Source organism: Delphinapterus leucas, chromosome 3 (genome assembly GCF_059928025.1).
Source record: "Delphinapterus leucas isolate spDelLeu-1000000601 "Yukka" chromosome 3, BTC_Dleu_Yukka2, whole genome shotgun sequence".
Lineage (NCBI taxonomy): Eukaryota > Metazoa > Chordata > Mammalia > Artiodactyla > Monodontidae > Delphinapterus > Delphinapterus leucas.
This window is the reverse complement of record NC_143131.1, coordinates 79,761,223-79,784,720: the sequence shown is the minus strand read 5'-3', so window position 1 is coordinate 79,784,720 and position 23,498 is coordinate 79,761,223. Positions and strand designations below refer to the sequence as shown.

General features: G+C 36.8%; 1 protein-coding gene across 1 annotated transcript in view; it reads right to left on the bottom strand.

Annotated features, from left to right (window-relative positions):
• Positions 1-8,744: 8,744 nt before the first annotated feature.
• Positions 8,745-23,498, bottom strand: part of ERAP2 (endoplasmic reticulum aminopeptidase 2) — a 37,805-nt gene continuing 23,051 nt past the window's right edge. Inside the window, exons 11-18 of the mRNA XM_089909136.1 lie at positions 23,197-23,276; positions 22,019-22,202; positions 17,486-17,648; positions 16,634-16,818; positions 13,963-14,124; positions 13,283-13,423; positions 11,449-11,530; positions 8,745-10,563 (exon numbers count right to left, since the gene is read on the bottom strand). Coding sequence (XP_089765262.1) covers positions 10,420-10,563; positions 11,449-11,530; positions 13,283-13,423; positions 13,963-14,124; positions 16,634-16,818; positions 17,486-17,648; positions 22,019-22,202; positions 23,197-23,276 — 1,141 coding nt within the window. The 3' untranslated portion in view covers positions 8,745-10,419. The remainder of the gene's footprint in view (positions 10,564-11,448; positions 11,531-13,282; positions 13,424-13,962; positions 14,125-16,633; positions 16,819-17,485; positions 17,649-22,018; positions 22,203-23,196; positions 23,277-23,498) is intronic.

Below are 23,498 nucleotides of genomic sequence, written 5' to 3'. Positions count from 1 at the left end.
ATCATATATAATAAATAGCATGAAAGGAAGATATGAGCTCCTTGAATAACGAACAGCATTTATTTATAAAGGAGCAACAAACGTGCTAATCAGTGAAAACAGGAACTTTTCTTTCATCAAAATAAAGCACTTCCTATACTATGGATCAGCTAACCCAGACTTCATTTAACAGAGAAGGGAATAGAAGTCTAAGAGGTTAGAAGATTTACTCACAGTCCAGTGGAAGACAAACTAGAACTCAGGTGGTCTGTGTTCTAAACCAGAGCTCTGGAGTTTCCTGTTTCTTCCCTATTCCCACAGGGAAATTAAGGTCAATGACAATAATCCATGGGAGGGATATGAAATAGAGAAATATAGCTAACTTCAGGCTACTGGACTGCTATTTCATCGTTCAATTGATATTCCAATATAGTTTACTGAGTTCCATGTCACATTTAGGTGTAGCATTATTAAATATGCTTTCTAATTATTTTGAAATAAATAATTAAAAATACATTGATTCAGTGTACACGTTTGAAAATGATATTTGTTCAACACTCTTGAATAAATGGTGGATGCAGCTTGCTGCCAGGACACAGATGACCACCATGGGGTTTCCAGCCACTTCAAGGACTGGAGGGGTCAGTATCTCATCACTCCTGTAATATTTGCAGCACACATGCTCTGCATCAATTATGATGCTTGAAATTGTATCAAATTAAGAAATGCTTAGAGCACAGAAGAAAGCAGAATAATTCTCCAACAGAGTTCTGGTATAGCTTAGACTTTAGCAGAAAGATTCAGCCAAATGAAGTGAAAGGTATCAGGAAGGAGCAGTTATATACTAGCTCAGATGCTTTGGACTACAAAACCAAAATGCTGAATTAAACTAGTTGGAACAATATGCAAATTTACCATCTCACATAACAAGTGCAGAGGTAAGGCCGTCCCCAGTCAGAGCTCCCCAACCTCATAAAAATCCAGCTTCTCCCTCTGTGTTCTCTCTGAGCAGTTTTCTGAAAGTCTGAGGACCGTGTAGTAAACAAGGTGGCTGTGTCAGGAAGAAGAAAGAACCTTTTCTTTGATGTCTCTTTCTTAAGAGCAAGGAAACTTTTCTCAGAAACACCCTACTAGAACTCTTCTTAGGTTTCACTGGCCAAAACTGTAAGCCAGTCCCTGGAAATGAAAATGGGGTTCCTGTGATTGGTGTCTTAGACAAAGCAGAGTCTCGGATCACTTCCCTTATTTCATCTGGGGGAACAAGGGAGCACTTGGACAAAATCATTTTTATTATTCAGAAAGGAAAAGGGGTTAAGCAACCAAAATGTTAGGTAGGTCCACTTAATGTTATGAATACTGATATATTTTAATAATATTTTGATAATTTTTTCAAAACCCTAAGACACCTGTACAGGAAATGTAAAGACAGAGCCCAATTCAATGTAATTTTTCATATGATTGATCAATATAACTAGGATTACACACCTAGAAATGATATATTATTCAACCTTGAATTTTGAACTGAAAGTAACTACCAAAATGGAAAAATATCTTAGGCATTTGTATTAGTTTGCTAGGGTTGCTATAAAAAAATACCATAATCTGAGTGACTTAAAAAATAAAAAGCTGTTGTCTCATAGTTCTGGAAGTTGGAAGCCCAAGATCAAGGTGTCAGTGGGGTCATGTTCCCTCTGAAGGCACCAGGGAAAGATATGTTCCAGGCAGCCCTCTCTTCTAGTTTCTGGTTGTTCCTCGACTTGTGACAGCATAACTCCAGTCTTCACAAGGCATTCTCCCTGTGTGCATGTCTGTGTCCATATTTCCCCTTTTAATAAGGATACTACTCAGATTGAAGCAGGGGTCCATCCTGCTCCAATATGACCTCATCTTAACTAATTACATTTCCAACCGTATTTCCAAATAACATCACATTCTGAGGTACTGGGGGTTATGATTTCAACATATGAATTTTGAGGGGACACAATTCAGCTCATCATAACAGCATCTATATAATGGAAATAAAGAAGACAAAGTTGAAGAAAACTTTGGTTTCCAAGGACAGCATCAAGAAGTGAAAAGACAACCCAAAGAATGGGAGAAAATATTTGCAAATCATATACCTCACAAGGGACTTGTATCTAGAATATATAAACAACTCTTACGACTCAGTAATAAAAGACAAATAATCCAATTAAAAATGGGCAAAAGATCTGAATAAACATTTCTCCAAAGAAGATATACAAGTGGCCAATAAACACATGAAAAGATATTCAATATTACTAGCCATGAAACAAATGCAAATCAAAACCACAGTTAAGATACCACTTCACGGTCTGGCTAGACATAGGCATAGTATGGCTAGAATCAAAGAGCCAGATAATAATAAATGTTGACAAAGATGTAGAGAAATTGGAACCTTCACACACTGCTGGTGGAGATGAGGCAGCTGTGTTGAAAAATAGTCTGGCATTTCCTCCAAAGATTAAATATAGAGTTGCCATATGATTCCACCAATTTCACTTCTAGGTGTGTACTCAAAAGAATTGAAAATTTATGTTCACACAAAAACTGGTACATGAATGGTCATAGGAGCATTATTCAAAATAGCCAAAAAATATAAACAATCCAAATGTTCAACAAAGAAGTCAGTTACAGAAGATCATATATTGTATTATTTGATGTTTTCGAAATGTCCAGACTAGGCAAATCTATAGAAACAGAAAGTAGATTAGTGGTTGCCTAAGAATGAAGGGAGGGAGGAATGGGAAGTGATTGCTAATGGGTGCAGATTCCTTGTGAGGAGATGAAAATGTTCTAAAATTGACCATGTTGATAGGTGTACAGCTTTGTAAATATACTAAAAACCATTGTCTCTGACTGGGGCAAGTTGCTTAACCTCCCTGGGTTTCCTTTTCTCCTTTGCAAACTAAGGACAGCTACCTCCCTCTTAAGATTATTGTGAGGATAAGATGAACTAACACACCAAAAATGATTTCAGCAGAGACTGGCACAAAATAAGCACTAAAGAGGTATTTGCTATTACTATTAAATGTGAATTGTAAACCTTTAATTCCATGTAGATTGCATGCAAAAAAAGGTCAGACACACAAAGTATAATGAGACAGCAAACAAATTTGTATAATGCTGACTTATTTTAACCTGATAATTTAAAATAATGGGGTCCTGAGGAAACCAAGTTTTTGGTATGGAGTTTATATCTAAGTCCTGCATCAGAAGGGGCCTCGCTAGGCCAGCAAATGGCAGGGATGGTGGGCCCTGATCCAGCTGTGAAAACCAACCACAGACCCTCTTTAATAAAAGTCAGAGGATATAAAAACTATTTTTAGAAATGATCTCTAGCTGGAATTGTTGATTGACTTATTTTTTCTAGGGAGATGTTTACACTCCTGAAGATACTGATTCAGTTTTCATTTTCCTTTATTTCTTACAGCTATGCTGAAATAGAGCGTGGTTAAGCTTCATTCCTATAAAATGTGTCCTTCAGGTTTTTGTTTGTTTTTGAGCATGAGAAGGTCCTGTAATGTTTATGCAGAAAATTACACTTGACTGTAATTCTTGACTGACTCTAGGCTGGCTCAGATGCTTTCTTCCTCCCTCTGGCTGATAGCTGCCAGCACAGGCTGTCAGTCAGTCAGCAACGGTTGTGGAGTGCCCACGGTGCCCAGAGACCAAAGAGAACTGAAAACAAAACAGGAGCTAAAGTTTTGTTTTTAAGGCTTTACAATACACAGGGCCAGTTAAGACCAGCACACAGGATATATACATAATGCATAATACATGACGCCGAACTATACAATCATGGTCTAGCAGGACCATCTGATGCAAAATTGCCAAGTAGGTTTGTCTCTGAGTTCTCCGATGTCCCATTTTCTATTTTCCTTCCTCACTTCAAGGTGCTGCTTCACACAGTCAATACATATTTATCAAATGCCATCTGTATACAATACCCATAAATAAGAGATACTGCCCTACAGAGCCTCCTACCCAACCAGTCCTTTCTGGGGTAATGCCTTCATTCCAGAATCCACTCCCCCAGTCCTCTCTTCCAGCTTCAGGGTCTTCTCTCCTTAAGGCCCTTTTGTCAGCTAGCTATAAAGAAATATTAATTTAAAAAAACAAAGTCGGTCTTCCCTGGTGGCGCAGTGGTTGGGAGTCCGCCTGCGGATGCAGGGGACACGGGTTCGTGCCCCTGTCTGGGAAGATTTCACATGCCGCGGCATTTCACATGGCCTGTGAGCCATGGCCGCTGAACCTGCGCGTCCGGAGCCTATGCTCCGCAACGGGAGAGGCCACGACAGTGAGAGGCCCGCGTACCGCAAAAAAAAAAAAAAAAAAAAAAAGTCGCACTAAAGCATGAGTTAAAGCTTAATATTTTAACTTTTATTAACCCAAAGGAATGAATCTGTAATGGTGGAATTACAGAAGAAAAGGCTGCTGGATAAAGGGAGATGTATTTTGGGAAAAAATTCCATGAATTTCCTTTTTTAGGCAGCACTTTTTAGATTTGGCTTTGCAAGGCCAACACTGCAGGTGTTATTTCTTTCTGGATTCTCAGTGAGACCTGGTAGCCCACAGTTGGTATACTCCCTTGGACTTCAACTCTAAACACCTAGGCTTCCCAAAGAAATAGTTAAATGAAAGTAGGAGAATAATAAGCTTTTCCTACCTGGTAATGGCATTTCTACAATATAGAACATTATTATTATTATTATTTTTTTTTTTTTTTGCGGTACGCGGGCCTCTCACTGTTGTGGCCTCTCCCGTTGCGGAGCACAGGCTCCGGACGCGCAGGCTCAGCGGCCATGGCTCACAGGCCCAGCCGCTCTGCGGTATGTGGGATCTTCCCGGACTGGGGCACGAACCCGTGTCCCCTGCATCGGCAGGCGGACTCTCAACCACTGCGCCACCAGGGAAGCCCAGAACATTATTTTTATAAATTTATTTATTTATTTTTGGCTGTGTTGGGTCTTCATAGCAGTGTGAGGGCTTCTCATTGTGGTGGCTTCTCTTGTTGCAGAGCCCGAGCTCTAGGCGCACGGGTTTCAGTAGTTGTGGCTCGTGAGCTCTAGAGCGCAGGCTCAATAGTTGTGGTGCACAGGCTTAGTTGCTCCGTTGCATGTGGGATCTTCCCGGACCAGGGCTCGAACCCGTGTCCCCTGCATTGGCAGGCGGATTCTTAACCACTGCACCACCAGGGAAGCCCAGAACATTATTTTTAAAACAGTGCTTTGATCAGTAGTGTCAAAACTATTATCTATAAATAAGGCACAACTTAGAATTTAAAAATACAAAACTGTAAATGCTACCCAGCCTCTCTCATTAACCAACAACTTATTGTTTCTTTTTTATTTTTCATTTTATTTATTTATTTTTGACTGCATTGGGTCTTCGTTGCTGCACGCAGGCTTCCTCTAGTTGCGGGGAGCGGGGTCTACTCTTGGGCGCATTGCGCGGGCTTCTCATTGCGGTGGCTTCTCTTGTTGCAGAGCATGGGCTCTAGGCATGTGGGCTTCAGTAGTTGTGGCTCGTGAGCTCTAGAGCACCGGCTCAGTAGCTGTGGTGCACGGGCTTAGTTGCTCCGTGGCATGTGGGATCTTTCTGGACCAGGGCTCGAACCCATGTCCCCTGAAGTGGCAGGAGGATTCTTAGCCACTGTGCCACCAAGGAAGTCCTATTCATTGTTTCTTAAGTGACCTAATTCAGCCCCCCGAGTGTGAGTTAAATTAACTCACTCAGGACATAGGGTCTGACTCCTATGGGTTCTGTCTGGATCACATAGGTTGTGCATACTTATTTCAGACCAGATCTTTTCTTTAATCCTTATCAGCTGACATATCTCTACCTGTTTACCCCCTCACCAGCTAAAATACTCTGTTTGTCCTTCTAAGATTTCTGCTATTACTCTTTGATTCTACATCTGGAGGTATGAATATAAAGAAAATAAGGGCTTCCCTGGTGGTGCAGTGGTTAAGAATCCACCTACCAATGCCGGGGACACGGGTTTGAGCCCTGGTCCAGGAAGATTCCATGTGCTGCGGAGCAACTAAGCTCATGCCCACAACTACTGAGCCTGCGCTCTAGAGCTCACGAGCTACAACTACTGAGCCCACGTGCCACAACTACAGAAGCCCGCGCACCTACAGCCCGAGGTCCACAGCAAGAGAAACCACTGCAATGAGAAACCCATGCACCGCAAAAGAAGAGTAGCCCCCGCTTGGGGCCACTACAGAAAGCCCACGCTCAGTAACGAAGACCCAATGCGGCCAAAATGTAAATAAATAAACAAATAAATAAAATTAAAAAAAAATAAAAGCAAGAAAATAAAATTACCTATCAGCAGCCTTATACCATGGAGACAACTGTTTCTCTTTTAGAAAAAGTTCCCCCATCCCTTTCCCCACCTCTTTCCATATTTAAGTTTTTAGAATGTTCTATTTATCCTTATTCCAACTCCAACTCAAAATATTAGAAGTGAGTTAGGATTTCCAAACTTACTAGTTTATTAGAAAGCAGTTTTTAAAGGCGAGTACAGTCCTAAAACTGAAAAATAATGTTCTTTGTATCTTTTAAGTCTTTTCACAGACAATTTGCTCTGCCTACTTTAAAATGAGGTTTGTAATTATAACAGAGGTATTGTTTGGATGACTAGAGGAACATGCTGGGTGGTATTAACATGGGAACTCCTTACAGAGGCAGGAACCTGAAATATTGTATTGAAAGAAAGAAATATGGTATAATTCAACAGCGGAAGGCATGAACTTTGAAGTGTGGGAAATCATGTGTGTAAATACCTAAAGATGAGAATTAATGAGTCATAGACTGAGAATAGAAAACTGGTTACTCGACCTTATCTGGGAGTATGGTAGAAGCTGAGGACTTCGGGGGAAAGGAGAACAAATTAGCAAAAGATCTTGAAGTTATGGTTGAAGTTAAGTTTGAAGAAGTGATTGAGATATAGAAAGGTTTTTCTATCTTGTTAAGTCTGCATTTCTCAGACTTTCTAACCATTTCTCTTTATGAATATTGGAAAAATTTTCCTGATTTAAATCCTGAACAAATGGTCTGTTTATACTGCTAACTTCTTAAGTATGATACAGTATTAGGCACCCACAACTTTATTTCTGAGAAATCAATACTACACAGTCAATACCACCAACAAGTTTCCATCCTAAGGAGCCTCTATGTAAAAGTGTTCTGCATTTGCATATTGGAAAATAAATTACTATGGTTTCTGGGAATATGCTAGAGTAGGTACCCTGACTAACCTTCTTGCTAAAAATAACTAAAAATGTAGAATGAAATATATTTTTAAATTATTTTAATGCATTCGTGACCTGAAAAGTTAGTAAGGAATAGTCATGGACAAAAAACTAAGTGAAAGCAGGAAACCTGAGGGGTCAGCAGAAGGCTGAAGTCAATGTTCTCCTTGACGGCATCTGAAGCTTCAGTTTTTAAGCCTTTGAGAGCAGAGGGGACAGAGGACAAAGCCTGGGCCTGCCTGAGGTGGGGAACATAATAGAAAACAAAATTCAGGTATAGTCTGTTTATAAACGACTCATATGAAACTAAAGGATACAGAAAAATTCAAAGTAACAGGGTACAAAAAGATGTACCAAGCAAATACTGAATCAAAAGAAAGCAGTGACATAGCTTTGTAAGTATCTGGAGAAATTGTACCTTACTATGAAAAAGGGTTACTAGATACAAGAGATTAATATTTGATACTGACAAGTAAGAATATAGGGGTAAGAAGAAAGTGAATTAACACCGCTTTTCAGAAAAATAATCTGGCACTAACTATTAAAATATTAGATTATGTAAAATACACATACGCTTCAACCCAGGAAATCCACTTCTTTCATAATCCTTTTCACCCTTTCTTCCTTATGATTTGGAAACATGACTTTAATGAGATTAAGGTTTTAGGAAGCAGACAATATAATAAATTGTTGATTTAAAGTCTGTAAATATAATCACGTGTTGAATGAAAAATAGTGACATAGTTGAATGAAAAATAGTGACATAGTTGAATGGAAATAAGGTCATAATGAATTTAGGTAAAGAGGTATTTGTTGCAGAGTAAAAATGTGGCCATTATAAACAACCTTGTGTTTGGCAGACATTAATGTTTAAGCAGAAAACTAGATCCCGTGACTATTTGGAGGCCTTCCTTGCATTTTGGAATGGAATAAACCCCTCCTCCCCCCCCCAAAAAATTCCGAAAAACAAAACCAAGAAAAACCCTAGGATCTTCCCTCAGAAAATTAGTATCTCTCCTAGTAGGTCCTGGCCAGGCTTGCTTCTCTGGAACCTCAAAAAGACCCAATGACATAGCAAAGAATGAAATGCAGAAGTATGAACATGAAGTAGCACAAGAAATTCCTGTCACGGTAGTAAGTTGGACTCTTGAGGGCTGAAGGGCCTAGTCTCCCTGACACAAACCCTAAAAAGGGAGCAAGTCATTCCTCTGGGCTCCCCTGATCTGGAAGGTTTCTCCTTCTGAGTGGGCTCTGGAAACCACAAAATTTTCCCTGTGCCTCTGTGGGGAATCAGGGAAGCATGGAGAAGTTATATCAACTCACATTTCATCATTATTCATGATATTGTATATAACATTTTTACAACTTGTTTATTCATTCAAGGTAAAAGAAAGTAAAACTAACTTTAGCCAAACCCTAGTTTGTCTTGGGGGTCTGGCATCCACCATAAAGGTTTAGAAATACCACACTAATAAGTACAATACATTTCTTTTAAAAAAACTCTTTATTCGTTAAAACATTATTGGCACAGTACTTCTCATGTTCATTCTCATCAAATAATAAAATTTCCACTTTCTGTACTCAACTCTTAATCTGAGAGATTAAAAATGTATTTAAATAAAGAACTAAAAGGAAGAGAATTAAAAACTTGGAAATTTATGGTAGATAAATTACTACACAAGAGAAGGTACTTTTCTTATTCATGGAAATGTTGATGGCACAATTCTACTGAAACTCATACATATTTACTGCTTAATTTACATACTATCTTGGTGGAAAAATAGTATTCTTTACTCTTTCAGTTTCCTTATGCTACAGTACATATAATTCTAGAGTGATATCACTTAGGTGTTATACAAACCTTGGTAGGGCCATGAACAGGTCAAATCTAGAGTCAAAGGTGCTTCAAAGACTCCAAGAAATGATTTTAAAACAAACTTAACTAAACATGTATTGGGTCATGCCCATGGTCCATCCAAACTGTATCCTGACTCTATGGCAACAGAGAGAGGGCTATAGACCTTCATGATATCACTTTAAAATGGATTGGAAAACACCCTGCCACCCCACTCCCACCCAGATAATCCCAGCCTCCTTCCATAACCCAGATAAGCCAATCATCTGTGTATTGATTCAAATCTTTCTAGAACTTATTTATAGTTTATATGTGGATCATTACTTTATTAAATTTACTGCCTGTATTTAGAGTGGTGTTTTCTTTATTTATTCCTAATACCTTAGTCAAACAATTAAGGGAAGCATCTAGAAAAGCATTTTAGAGATCAAGAGTTTCCCTTAAAATATGAAGAAATGCCAAAACTGGGTTAGAAAATATAATTATACATTTAAAGTTACATTAAACCATAATTTAATCCAAAATATACACCATAGTATGATCTAACTCTGCAACTTTCAGAAGATCTATTAAAAATGCAATAGTACATGGATTAAAGTGGTGTCATCTTTCTCTCCTGTACCTCTGTGACTACAGATTTAACTTCATTTAGAGATGATCTCAAAAGTCTACTTTTGAGGCTCTTCATGAATGTGAGGCTCCAGCCAAGAGGCCTTCCTGGCTTCCTTGATAAACCCTGACATCTAATTTCTAATAATCTGAGATTTGGTGATAAAGTCTCTGTTTTCTTCATCTGTATGCTTCATAATTTAATTCAGATTTTACATGAATGGTAAAAATTAAACTATTCATGCTGAGTTGAGGGAGCTGGAGAGTAAGAAGATGGAAGGATGCAAAAGAAAGAGTTTTTTGCAGATTGGCTGTGTTTCCTTGGAGGTAACCTGGTTGGGCTAATTCCAGGATTCTATGCAAGGTTTAATAAAAACAACAAAGAAGCAAAGTCGTAGTTGCATAATGTCGGGCACTGTAGACAGTCTGTGTTGCAGCTAAACTATTACAGCTATATTTATCAATATATCTCTACATATCTCCATTACTCACAAAGTTTACTTTAAAATAGGCTACTGAACTGGCCTTCCCTCACCCCAGCATCATACGTCTGTCAGCTCGAGATGATAGCTGAGCACAGGTAGCTGTGCTGGCTGATTTCTTGAGGCTTCTTACTGGTTAAACTATCTGGGACTTTGACTTGAGCTTTGCCCACTTCATGTAGACACAGCCTGCATCTGATGTGCTGTTGACCATTTAAATACTAATAAGTAGCCAATTCCTCAGGGTGGGAAGATTCTTCTCCAGCCACTTAATATTTTTGGATATGGTTTCCAGAACAATTTGAAAAATTTCCAGATGTGATCCTTGGGCCTTAAGAGATTCAAAGAACAGTTTCACCTGAAAAATAAGCAAGAAAAGGATAACTGACGTGGTTCATAAAACACTTTCTCTACCAAAGGGTTTCAAAACAGCTTATAAATTACACAAACACAGGCGCAAGCATTTCTTTGCCAATCTCTGAAAGGTTATTTTCTTCTTCTCTTTTTTGGGCATAATTATTATTTCACTTTACCTTCAAACATTAGATAAAAATAAGACAGGAATGACAAACCTTACAAGTGAGCACACTGTGGGTAAAGAATTTAAGAGATTAAGCCAAGGGCTTCCCTGGTGGTGCAGTGGTTGAGAGTCTGCCTGCCTATGCAGGGGACAAGGGTTCGTGCCCCGGTCTGGGAAGATCCCACATGCCGTGGAGCGGCTGGGCCCGTGAGCCATGGCCGCTGAGCCTGCGCGTCTGGAGCCTGTGCTCTGAAAAAAGAGATTGAGCCAAGTCACAGAGTAAGCAGTGATCTGAGATTTAAGTACTAGAATTTGCTTGTAGAATTCTGAATTTGCTTGTAAAGTAAATAAATTTAAGATTTATTGTGGAAAGAAGATGTAAAACACTAGAATGCTTTTTTTAAAAAAAGTAGAATTACCAAAAAGAGTAACTTTGTTAAAAAGACCTTTATGCACTCTTCCAAACTTCAATATAATCACTCAAGTGATGATACAATATGAATGAAATAATACAAAAGGACTCATCCCTCAAGTATAATTTCCATTTTGAATGCTATGAACATTAGTCCTATCCCTTCCATTTACTTGTTATGTGACATTGGACAAACAGCTTATTTTCTTTTAATAAAATAACAACTTCAAAGCAGATTGCATCTAAGTTTACTTTCAGTTCTACAGCTTGAACATTTATTTTTAAATTGTTAGCAAAAGAGAGTCACAAACCTCTTGCAACTCATCCTTGGAAGAAAAGTGAGATGTTGTGCCAGAGATGATCATTCTTATGGGAAATGAGCCCAACTCAAATCTGAAAATAAAAGGAACCTCATAGATTTAAGTAATAGAAATAATGACCTTATGTTTATAACATGCTATATATTTAAAATACATAACATTAATAACTATATGATAAATTTGTGCCTTGCAATGGATACTATTAATTACCACAAGAATAACTCATATTCATCCAGTAAAATCTGAAAGCTATGAAATTTATCAAATTTGACCATAAGATTAAAATGTAAATAAAGCTTTTTTTAGGAAATATGACCAATGTTTATGTTTAAGTTTATATTTAAAGCAGCATTCTCTACATTTTTGATTATACACCCATCAATAAATATTTTTTGACCAAGAATTTCCCAATATACATATTTTTATTTATGAATTATATGCATGTACTATGTTAAAGGTAAAAAAGAAAATTTAAGAGCATAAGACAACAAATAATACATGTAGTATTATTTTCTTCTTGCACTGTAAGGCATTGTCTTACATACTTCCCCATCTCATTTTGGACACCACTGTGTTTATACATTATGTTTATTGGGGCATCGTTGAACTCTCATTCGAAGCCACAGATGGCATCCTTCACCCCAGTGTCTTATATAGAGAATTTGTCCCACAGGTCAAAGGGATTCATGCTGTAAAGCAGAGCATAGATACATCTCAGAAATGGTCCCAAGTCTGGACTGTGCACCATGGTTGGGCAGGAGGATAATTTCCAGTTACGAAATAAATCTACAGCATTGCAGAAAAGTCTGACCATTTCAGGAGGGGACAGACAGTCATGCAGACAACCAAACCAATGATTCCAGTAAGGTCTTTAAGGAAAGACATTTTTAAAAACGCAGCTTTTTAACTATTCAGTCTCATGTGGACGTCAACCCCTTGAAGGTCCGGGAGTGGGGTAGAAATGTGCTTTTTACTGACAAAAAGCTATCTGTGAGGACTCTGAGTCCTTTATGACTAAGAAATGAGAGGGAAGAGGAACTGAGGATGACTGACATCAGAGATGCTAACTGATACAAAGATAAACAGAGCAAATTGCACAGCTCTTTCATTCAGGGTATTTTCCATATAGTTAATAAGCGACATTTTGGAATTGGATGAGGAATGCCTGAGCACTTAGCAGGAGGTTTGTTGTGAGAGAAAGCAATGCCATCCTGTACATTCCAATGGAATCTAATCATTGTTGGTTTTTCTGGGACGATTTTAGGTTCAGGAGCATACTGAGTGAGCTCTAGTTTTCCCCAAAGGTGAAACCCCAGAAAAGACTCATAACCTATCCAGTTTTGGAGGGGAGCTCCCAAAACATTTCTGATTGAATTTCTTTTAGCTACTCCAAGCTCTCCACTGTGCCACCTCCCCAGGGGAACTAGAAATAGGGATTAGTTCTCTTCAGAATTCCTGAAGTTTTTTTCCCCCAGTGTTTGATGTACTATATATGGCTTCAATTTATTCTTCAGGGTTGGGGAGAGAGCCAGAAGGGAATGGGGGGATGGGGCTGATGACTGGATTTAACTCAGCTCTTACTTGTTCCCAGCAATTCTTCATTGCCTGGGCTGAGTAAGAGAAATCTGTTTCCCATTCCCTTTATTTCATTCCTCTCACTTATACCTGGACAGGGCACTTTGGGCTACTGAGTTTTAAAATTGACAGACTTCATCAAACTATTTGAGTAAAAATGGTGTCATTGGGATCATTTGGTTATACATGGTTTTAGGCAACTGAGATATCTGGGTGGAAGAACACACACTGGATGTAAACAAATACCAACTTTTTAAGGAGATGGATCCAGTTTTCTTTGACAAAATTCCAGGCTAGTTGCTGCCCCTTTGGATTTCTGGCAATTGCATGAAGAAGAGCTGCCAAGTCCTGTGTCTTGATAACCTTTCCTTCCATTCCTAGTTCGATTAACCTGAAGAAATAAAAATCACTTAATTTTTCACGGTTTGTGTTTTATAATGGAAATTAACTCAGGCTATCAGTATATTAGAAGAATCAGAGAGAAAGAGGCATGACAAAAGTGTGATGTACCAAAAACAGTAATAAAGTCTCTACTGGCTAACATTTTTACTATTCCAATTAAACTTTTACTTTTTTCTAGAAGTAATTTTATTTACTTATTATTTCAAAGAACTTTGATTAGCATCTTATATACATCTTATATTAGCATCTTAAAATACAAGATGATTAGCATCTTGTATTTTGTACAATAATTTTCCGCCAAGGTTCTGAAAGTAAAACATAGCTATTTGTTTAGTATCAATCACATGTTAATAACTAAGGAATATCTGTTTTGCATTTTGTCGATATAAATTTTTGGAAGTAAAGTCAAAGCGGTTCAAATTCTGATTCAGTTATTATTATATGCCTTTGAAATTGGTGGCTGAAATTTTAGTATCTTCCCTGAATATGTGTAAGTTTACTTTTAGCAATTTAGTTAAATTCACTTACTTCATTAACTTTTCCTGATGTTTGCTGGTTGACAATGCATACAGAATTTTGTTTTTTTCAGCACCTGACAATGACCGTTCGTATTGCTCTAAAAGGTAATTCCATCCTGCTGTTGTTTGAGCACCCACAGAGTACACAATCTTTAAAACATCTGTTGGGATACTGTAATATTAAGTACAAACGTGAAAAAAACTTCTATGAAAGAAAAAATTCTTTTTTTCTTATTATGATTTTAAATTGCTATAACAGAATCACCCCTGAGTTATTTCCAGTACCTAGCATATTAAACCTTTTTTTCTGGCAAATTTTTATAAAAATATTTTATGTAATTCTACTTTGCAAATTATTTGTGTTTTTTTTCCTCCTGATGATAAAATGTTAACAAGGATAATAATCATAAAAATGTAAACTACCTGGAGATGGAAACAGAAAGTTGATGGAATGAATAAATAAAAAAGGTGATTTCTGAAATATAAATGCACTCGTTTATATAGAATTCTATCATTAAATAGCATATATTGGTGCTATATGATTTTTTAAAAAAGATTATTACTTGTTGCTTTAATGTCACATTAGGAGTATTTTCTAGCCTGTCTGAGGGTTATCTGACTCTCTAGGTGTAGAGAATTATATTTTAGCACAGCTGTTTAGAGTTCAGTCATTTTATAATTCTGTAAAACTGATAAGATGCAATATTATTAGTTTCTGTCCACCTAAAGAAGACACCATGGTTTTGGGGTTTTATTGTCCTATAGGATACTAACTAGTTTTGATTTTAATTTGGTTATGATTTTTAATCCCAAATATCATTAGATCAATAATAAATGATATTCATATTGATGGCTTGGAATAACCAAAACACAGAGAAGTAGGGATGGGACAGGAAATTTGTATTTATCATGCAGGGACCATAAGATTGTACTAGTCTCTATACAACTTATTTAACTGTCAAAGCTACCCAGTGAGATAGAAAAATTATGCTAATTTTTAAAAAGTGGAAATAAAGCTTGGAAAGGTTAAGTAACTTGCACCAAGGTGACATACTAGCCTTTTTGGAGATGGGGTTTAGACCTATGGTTCTAATCCTGTGCTATTTCCACTGTACTATGTGTATTTAAATATCCCAAGAGACTTTGAATCATAAAACAAAAAGTAATTAAATTACATTCCACGTTATTTTGTTTTAGTGTGTTTTACTGTACAAATTTATAAAAATTGGTAACAAATAAAAAATAAGTTCCTTGAAGGTAGAACACATAGTTGTTTTGTTCACTAGTTTATTCTTAGCACCAGATGCAGTGCCTGGCACATAGGCAACAGGCAAAGCATTATATTTTGAATTCATGAATGAAGTAATCAATTAATCAATAAAAGGAAATTCCCCTTTAGAATTAATACTAGTGCTTTTGAAGTTTAGGAAAAAGAAACCTACAATATATGATTATGTGTTCTTGATTACAAGCTTAAATGAGATTTACCCAGAATTTTTTCATAGGCATAGCATCCTATTCAACAAGTTGAACCATTATATCTACTGGACTTGAGTTACTGCAGGTAAGATCATCCCTCTTACAACTAGCATAAGGACAGAATAATATTCTGTTGTGTTATAGGGCAACAGATGTCTATGTTTTAGCCTCACTCATACAGTTCATTTAAACATGAACAAAAAGAAGAGAAAAATATAGCTAAAAGAAATTTTTGCTCTGAAACTGATTTTAAGCCTAAATCCCAAAGAGTGAAAAAGTCCAAAAAGAAGAAAACGAATTATTTTTTTTAAAGAAGAATTCAAGAAAAGATTTCAAAAAGCTCACTGAGATTTAGTCATGTGGAGATAAATTATAATAGCATTTCATAACAATTTGGCAGAGGGAAAATTGACACCATTGCTTTACATGGTACTAAAGTTGTGAATTATTTTTCCTATTTTAAAAAGGAATTTTCCTTAATTCATATACAGATTTGATTTCTCAAAACATCCAACTGGAGAGTCAGAGTTTTAATAGCAACAATATAAAATCATGTGTTGTACAGAAATCAAGGCTTACATTGAAAAGATCGTGGCGTCTTTCAGTACCTACGGGTTGCAGCTGGTAAACTAAACTGCAACATAATCCTTTTGATCACAGGGCATCTACTTGATTACAACCACTACTGGAATCAATTTCGCCACTATACACATCCTTTAGATGGCCCAAATCATCAGTTTCCTATCAAAGTTGAAACTTGGGGCTAAGGCCCAGGTGTGGTATTGGTTAATGAAGAAGTAAACATGTTTAAAAAAGGCACGCGCCCCCCCCCCTTTTTTTTTTTTAGTTTCATCAACTGATCACCGGTGTTTGGATTGCATGAACATTTCACATTGCTTTTTACCTTTAAAAGGCATTACTCTTGGAGATTGGGCAGCTGCCCTGCTGGCCTCCACCCTCTGGCCATCTTTCTGGTACCATGCTAATGCGTATTAGCTCTCCCCTACAGGGACTTAAACCTCACTTCCCACAAAATCTATCCAGCACTTGCTATGTGGGAGCATGAAACAAGGGTCTGTAATTCCCAGCATGTTTTTTTCTTCTATCCTCACTAAAAGATTTTAGATCTAATGTCTTGCATGATCAAAGACTTTTACATCAAAGTGAAAGGAGCAAAGAATAGGACAGAAGTCCAGATCTACTTTAATTTTCCACTGGATTCCATCCACTGAGAGAAGAGTTCAGTTGCCTTCTGGACGCAGGGAGCATGGTTCAGGTAACAGGCCAGCTTCAAGAGAGCCGAACGAAGCCTTCTGTCCCAGACTGAGCCCTCGTCACACCAGCTTTGCATGTCAATCACTGGCTTAAAATACTGGAGAAGGTAATGCTGCAGAAAGCATAGGATGGTTACAGAAAGGCTAAGTTTAGTCTTAACCCAGCTCTCACTCACCCATCCAAAGGGTTCAACTCTAAACTGTCTGCATGAACCTTTCCCAAAGCATAGAACTACTTATCTCTATATTTTGCTTCTCTTTTTCTGGCCTCCACCTACCAGAGTTAGTTTCTCCATTAGAAGTACAATTTAAGCTTGGTGCTTTGTGACCATCTAGAGGGGTGGGATAGGGAGGGTGGGAGGGAGGGAGACGCAAGAGGGAAGAGATATGGGGATATATGTATATGTATAGCTGATTCACTTTGTTATAAAGCAGAAACTAACGCACCATTGTAAAGCAATTATACTCCAATAAAGATGTTTAAAAAAGAAAACAGAAGTACAGTTTAATTTCCTATCTGAGGGGGGAATACCAAGTGATATAAGATAAAATCACCTTAGGAGGGATGTTTTGCTTATGATCCTGGCACCTAGCTCTTAGGATGGTGATGACAAGGAACGAGGGACATCTAACTATTAGGTGCTTAAGTGTTGACTGTGCTATCAGCCAGTTTCCTCAGATTCTTCAAGATTTAACCCCAAGAGTTCACACAAAACAGAACAAGTCTCACTGATCCTCCAGGCACTGTGTACTTTACTTAATGAATTTTCTGAAAGAAACACAAATCTTGAGATTTTCAGTGACATCTGAAACATTCCTTCTTTCCGTGATGTGGTAAAACAATTCTAGGTATTCCAGGCCTTTGAGAAGTGCAGGGATGCTTGTTTCATGTTGGAGATAGCGAGTCAGGTCAAGGGCTTTGTCTAGAGTCAACCTTCCTGCACTGAGGTATAAAACAAATGTCAGTGGTTTGTGCATATCTTACAGTTCTTAATATTTAAAATATTAAAACAAATATGATATAGAGAGCAATAACAGAAGCAGATCATTATATTCAGACCATTTGGTTTAAATCCTAGTTCTGCCACTGACTTGGGCAAATTAACCTCTCTGGGCTTCAGCTGCCTCCCCAATACAGTGGGGATAATAAGAGTATCTACTTTAGTCCTCTGTTGTAAGGATTAAACGAGTTAATGTAGGTAAAGTGCTTAGACTAATGTCTAACATAAATAAGTGCTTTGTAAGTAAAAATGAAATAAATATTAGCTAATATTAATGCTTAGTACCAAATAATATCAAATTTTCATATATTTGTCATTCTCTAATTGCCTAATTTGTGGGTCTGAATTGTTCCTCCAAGCACATTTGGAACTTTGAGGACAGGTGCCATGTCTTTTGTTTCTTTGATGTCCCTCCTAGAGCCTAACAGAGAAGCAAAACTTATTCTGAGTGGGTCCAAACAAGGACTTTCAATTTTATAGAATCTATTTAGATTCTAAAGTGATATGCCTTCTCTACATTTTCCTTTAATGAGAAGAACAAACAACAAAACTATTATTCTGAATATCAAAACATTAGGATCTCTTCTGTAGAGGAAATAAACCATTATACTGTCACTTTTGTATACTTTGTCACTTTTTGTTTTCACATGTGTTTCTGAGAAGACCTGTGTCCCTGAAGCATCTATAAACCATTCTTGCCAGCATCCAACTCCCAGATTAAGCATAATAGTTTTATATGGAAACAGATTCCAGAACAAAGATATCTGTTTTGAATTTTTCATTAATATAATGTCCTATCTCCTATGGGTTTTTTAAATTTTAAATTCTCATCTAAAATGAGGGAACTGAAACTAGAAAGAAGTGACATTAAAAGCAAGCAACTTGGGCTTCCCTGGTGGCGCAGTGGTTGAGAGTCCGCCTGCTGATGCAGGGGACACGGGTTCTTGCCCCGGTCCGGGAAGATCCCACATGCCGTGGAGCGGGTAGGCCCGTGAGCCACGGCCGCTAAGCCTGCGCGTCCAGAGCCTGTGCTCCACAACGGGAGAGGCCACAACAGTAAGAGGCCCGTGTACCGCAAAAAAAAAAAGCAAGCAACTTTTGTTGTGACTATACTCTTCTCAGCCACAATGACATACTGCTTTAAAACAGACTTAACAGTAAAATTTCCAAACATTTCATCTGAAGACAGAGGGCTGGACCATATGCTCTATGATTTTATGGTCTGCTATATTTTTTAAAAAACAAATCCACAAAATGTCACTATTCCTGCCCACATGTGTAAGTGTCATAATACATGGTGCAGTAGATAAGTACAAATATAGTCACAACCTTTAAAATTTTAAATCTAGTGCACAATCCATTCATTACTTTGCTCACATTGGGGAAATCAATATGAAACTGGTAGAGAAATAAAGGAAGAATTGGCTGCTTATGTTTATTCTTCTTTAGACTTTCCTGGAAAGACAAAGTGTTTTCTTTCCTTTCCTTTCCATTTATCATCAACAGAATAATACATAGAATAAATCAGGTCACAAGGTCTCCAACAGAAAAAATATTAAGGATCAGGTGGAGTATTATGCATTGTAAGCTTTTCCTATTCTAAGAATTTCTGTAATGTATTCACTTTATTCAGTGTGACATATTATTTCCTTTCAGATGCTATAAAGTATACTAAGAGGATCAGTAACAGGAAGAAACTAGGTATTATATTCTAGGGTTAAAATTTTAAAAAGAATGTTTAACACATAAAACTCACTTTATATTAATCTTGTTTTTCTTTTTAGCCTAATTTATTTTTTACTTAGACAAATGCCATTATTTACTCTTATATTTACCTACTTTAAAACACTTTAATCTTAATATTCATTTAAGAGGGACTCCTTTTCTTTTCATAAAGTTATTATTTAATAAAAATCCAGTCCTTCATTACCTGCCCTCTGCTTCAATCAATGCACAAAACATTATCTGAATGTCTGTTTAGCTTAAAAACTAAACCCACATATAAGCGTATACTTCAGCCCAACAGGAAAAAGTCTATCTACTTATTTATATAAAGTTTCGGCTAAATGGTACCTTTGTGAAATAAACTGTATTCCTGAGGAAACAATTTGGGGCTTCTTTTTATGGTGTTGGACTTAAAGAAATAAATAGTTTACCTGTAAGGAAATTATGGTTGTCATTTTAATTCCACCCAACTCAGAGGAGATCCAAGTCTTAAATTATATTTAACAATAAGTATGAAAACCCAATTGAAATGAATATGCATTCCTGGGTCAAATTCTGTCTCTGAACTAAATGTGATCACAGATTATGTCCTTTAACTCTTAAATAGATATTTCACAAAGCAGGGAAGGAAGAGATATATATCACCAAAGCAGAGTAGCAAGTAAAAATATTTAGACCTATTATGAGATGTTTAAATTGTTTTCTTATATAATTACTTTTATTATAAAAGTAATATAAACAAACTACAAAACAATTGGAAATTAAGGGGAAAAAACTCATAATTTCATTACCTTACATATTTACTAATAGCACTTTGGAATATTTCTTTCTGTTTTTGTTTCTCTCACCTTTAGCTTTTTTTTTTTTTCATGTAACTGCAAACATAATAATACCTAAGCTTACATTCTGCTTTTTTTCCAATTTCACATTATTTGAAATGCATTTTTCTATGTTATCACTTCACCTTCCCATTCAACGCATGATCTTTTAAACAATTTATATTAGATAATACTAATAATGCTAACAGCTACCATTTATTGAGCATTTATTACTGTACTTAGTGCTTTATCTACATTATCTTAAGCAATCCTCAAAACAACCCTGCATGATAGACATTATTATTATTGGAGTTTTAAAGACTAGAAAAGTTTTAAAGACTAGAAAATTTAGGCTTAAAAAGGTTAAATACCTCGTCAAAGGTCAAACAATAAGTGAAGAGGTAGTACTTAGTTGATATGTTTTAAACCAAAATTTGTACTCGGAAGTTCATTAACCAGTCTACCTAGTAAAGAAATGATTGCTTTTCCACTGATGCATCAGTAACTATAGGGTTCCTTCTGCTAAATTTACACTACACATAAATTTATAGGCTAGAAACAGCAAAAAAGACTTTGCAACTACTTGAAAGATTGGCTTTCATTTGCTGAGTTGTCAATATTCTTCCTTCTGCCTGGTCTTAAATTTGTAATCTACCTTCTTTGCAATCTGCTCAGAGTTTCTCCTTTAAGCAGACAAACCTCCCTCAACTGATGATAATCCACTTCTCAGCTAGTCTATCATGCATCCACTCAGACGTAGGATAGCTATGCTACCATGATGCTCCTGAGACCTATGGGACTGAGGATTAAGCTCTCAATCCTCTCACTTTTCTAACTAGGGAATTCTATTGTACAGAGAAGCTGTGTCTGAGAGATGCTTTGCTGGTTACGTTTACTTAATTTGACCTAAATAAGGATCGGAAAGGAAATAATACGTCACACTGAATAAAGTGAGTACGTTACAGTAATTCTCAGAATAGGAAAAGCTTACATAATGCAAAATACGCCACCTGATCTCCAATTTTTTTTCCATTGGTGACCTTGTGATTTATTCTACATATTATTCTGTTGATGATAAATGGGAAAAAGGAAAGAAAACACTTTGTCTTTCCAGGAAAGTAAAAAGAGGAATAAACATAAGCAGCCAATTCCTCCTTCATTTTTCTACCAATTTCATATTGACTTCCCCAATGTGAGCAAAGTAATGAATGGATTGTGTACTAGATTTAAAAATTATAAAGGTTATAACCATATTTATACCTTTTGTCCAACAGATTACATTGGTATTTGGTGAAACAGCAAACTACCAGCATAAACAAATTTAAAATCTGAGGTCAAAAGCTTAAATGCCTGGAGGGTCCACCATAAGTGAGTGAAGCAGGCCCCTCATGTGTACCATTTAGGACTTTGGTACATAGGAGAATGTAGGCCTGGCCCAAAGGAAGATCTGCCCACTCTACCCTCCTCTGTGGTTGCCCTGTACGAATGAAGGCCCACAGTTGCCAAATTTTCTCATTATTTAAGAGATTCCAGAAGTCAGGATTTCTACATAAACTTCTCCATATTTTAAAATGTTGGATTAAATTTTTAAACACTGGGTGGGTCAAAATACTTTATCAGTGGGTAGGCTGTGGCCTAATGGCCTGTATTTGACCTCCATTCATATCCATATCATGTGAATGATTAACACTAAACGTTTGATTTGAAATCTAATGTATCTGGTGATAAAGCAGTTATTTCCTATGAAATCAGAAGAAGTTTTGCATTACCTTACTAGCTGAAATGCATCATGAATCAGACTTATTCTGTCCTTAGGTCTGAGAAATGTGTGGTTCTGATTCAGCAGTGTAATGAGTTGGTCCCATCCATGCCCCTCATAGTGGACAATGTAGTAGCCATTTGAGTCCACATTGAATTTTACCCAACTGGTCTTCTCAGGTAAATCCAGAGTATCTAGGAGGAGAAAATTGGTATAGGTATTTCCTTATCGACGTGCACTCCAGGAATATCTCCAAAAGTGTTAGTCTCCATGCTATTACTAATAAATCAAGGAGAAGACAAAGTTTTGGAAGACTCACAATGATCCTATTTTCATAGTCTGCTGGATGGCTTATTTTGGGGATGATGACCTTATTAAATTAATAAATAAACTAATTCCTAGGAAAAGGACTGATGAATTTGTTCTCAAAAGCAGTCTATGCAGGTTTAAGAGGCATGCAAGGGCCCAGTGAGCCAGATGATGAACATGACTGGAATCTGGCTTGATTTATTGGTGGCCTCATCTCAAGGTTTAGTTACTACTCATTGAAATATGTATATGTAAATAGGTGATCCATTTGTCCAGTCCTCATTTTGGGCAAAATAAGGACTGTAGGCTGAACACGACATTATGATGGGAACATTCTCAAATTTCAGTGATGTGTTTAAAGGGGAAATTAAAATTGTATTATTTTTAATATGACAGACATTATACTAGGTGGTAAAATAACATTACCATATTCTCTCCAAAGCTCTGTGAGGCTTAATCCCCATTCAAAATAAGATGAGAAAACTGAAACTCAGAAGAAGTTAAAAAATTTTCTTAAGGGCACATATCTAATATGTGACAGAATGAGGATTTGAATTCAGAGCAAATCAATTTCAGAGTGTATGCCTTTATCCACTGAACTAGTATGTATTAAAAGACATAAGATAGGATGCCATCATTTCTTAATATAAATATAAACCTATCTCTAAGTGCTAGAAGCACAAGAGAACTTTCCACTGAATAAAAAATTCAGACTTTCTAGCTAAAGGGTTCTTTTAGTAACACATATATGGATAAATGAGAACTTCCTCAAACATATATCATTCTTTATCAGATTGACTTACAGTATCTTTCCTCCAAATATCTCAGAACATGTTTAATTTCAGAATTAAAACAGCTATTGGCTCGTTAGTTCATTACCTGTCTTTGATTTCAGAATGTGTCTGTGAATTGCATTAGAGGAACTTGTGGAATAGGTCACTGGGATATGCCAAAGGTACCTATGTTAGAAAGTAAAGACTGTTACAGACTAAATTAATGGCCATTTCAATTTTCACATCATCAGACTCAGATAGGCTGTAAAAGACACCTAATCACTCATCCTTCACACCAACATAAATTTTATAGGCTAAGACTAGCAGATCCTTGGGTGTGCAAAAGTTCTTCCATAATGATTATGAAGGAGCAGCAATGTATACCTAGTTGAACTCTGTCACAATTAC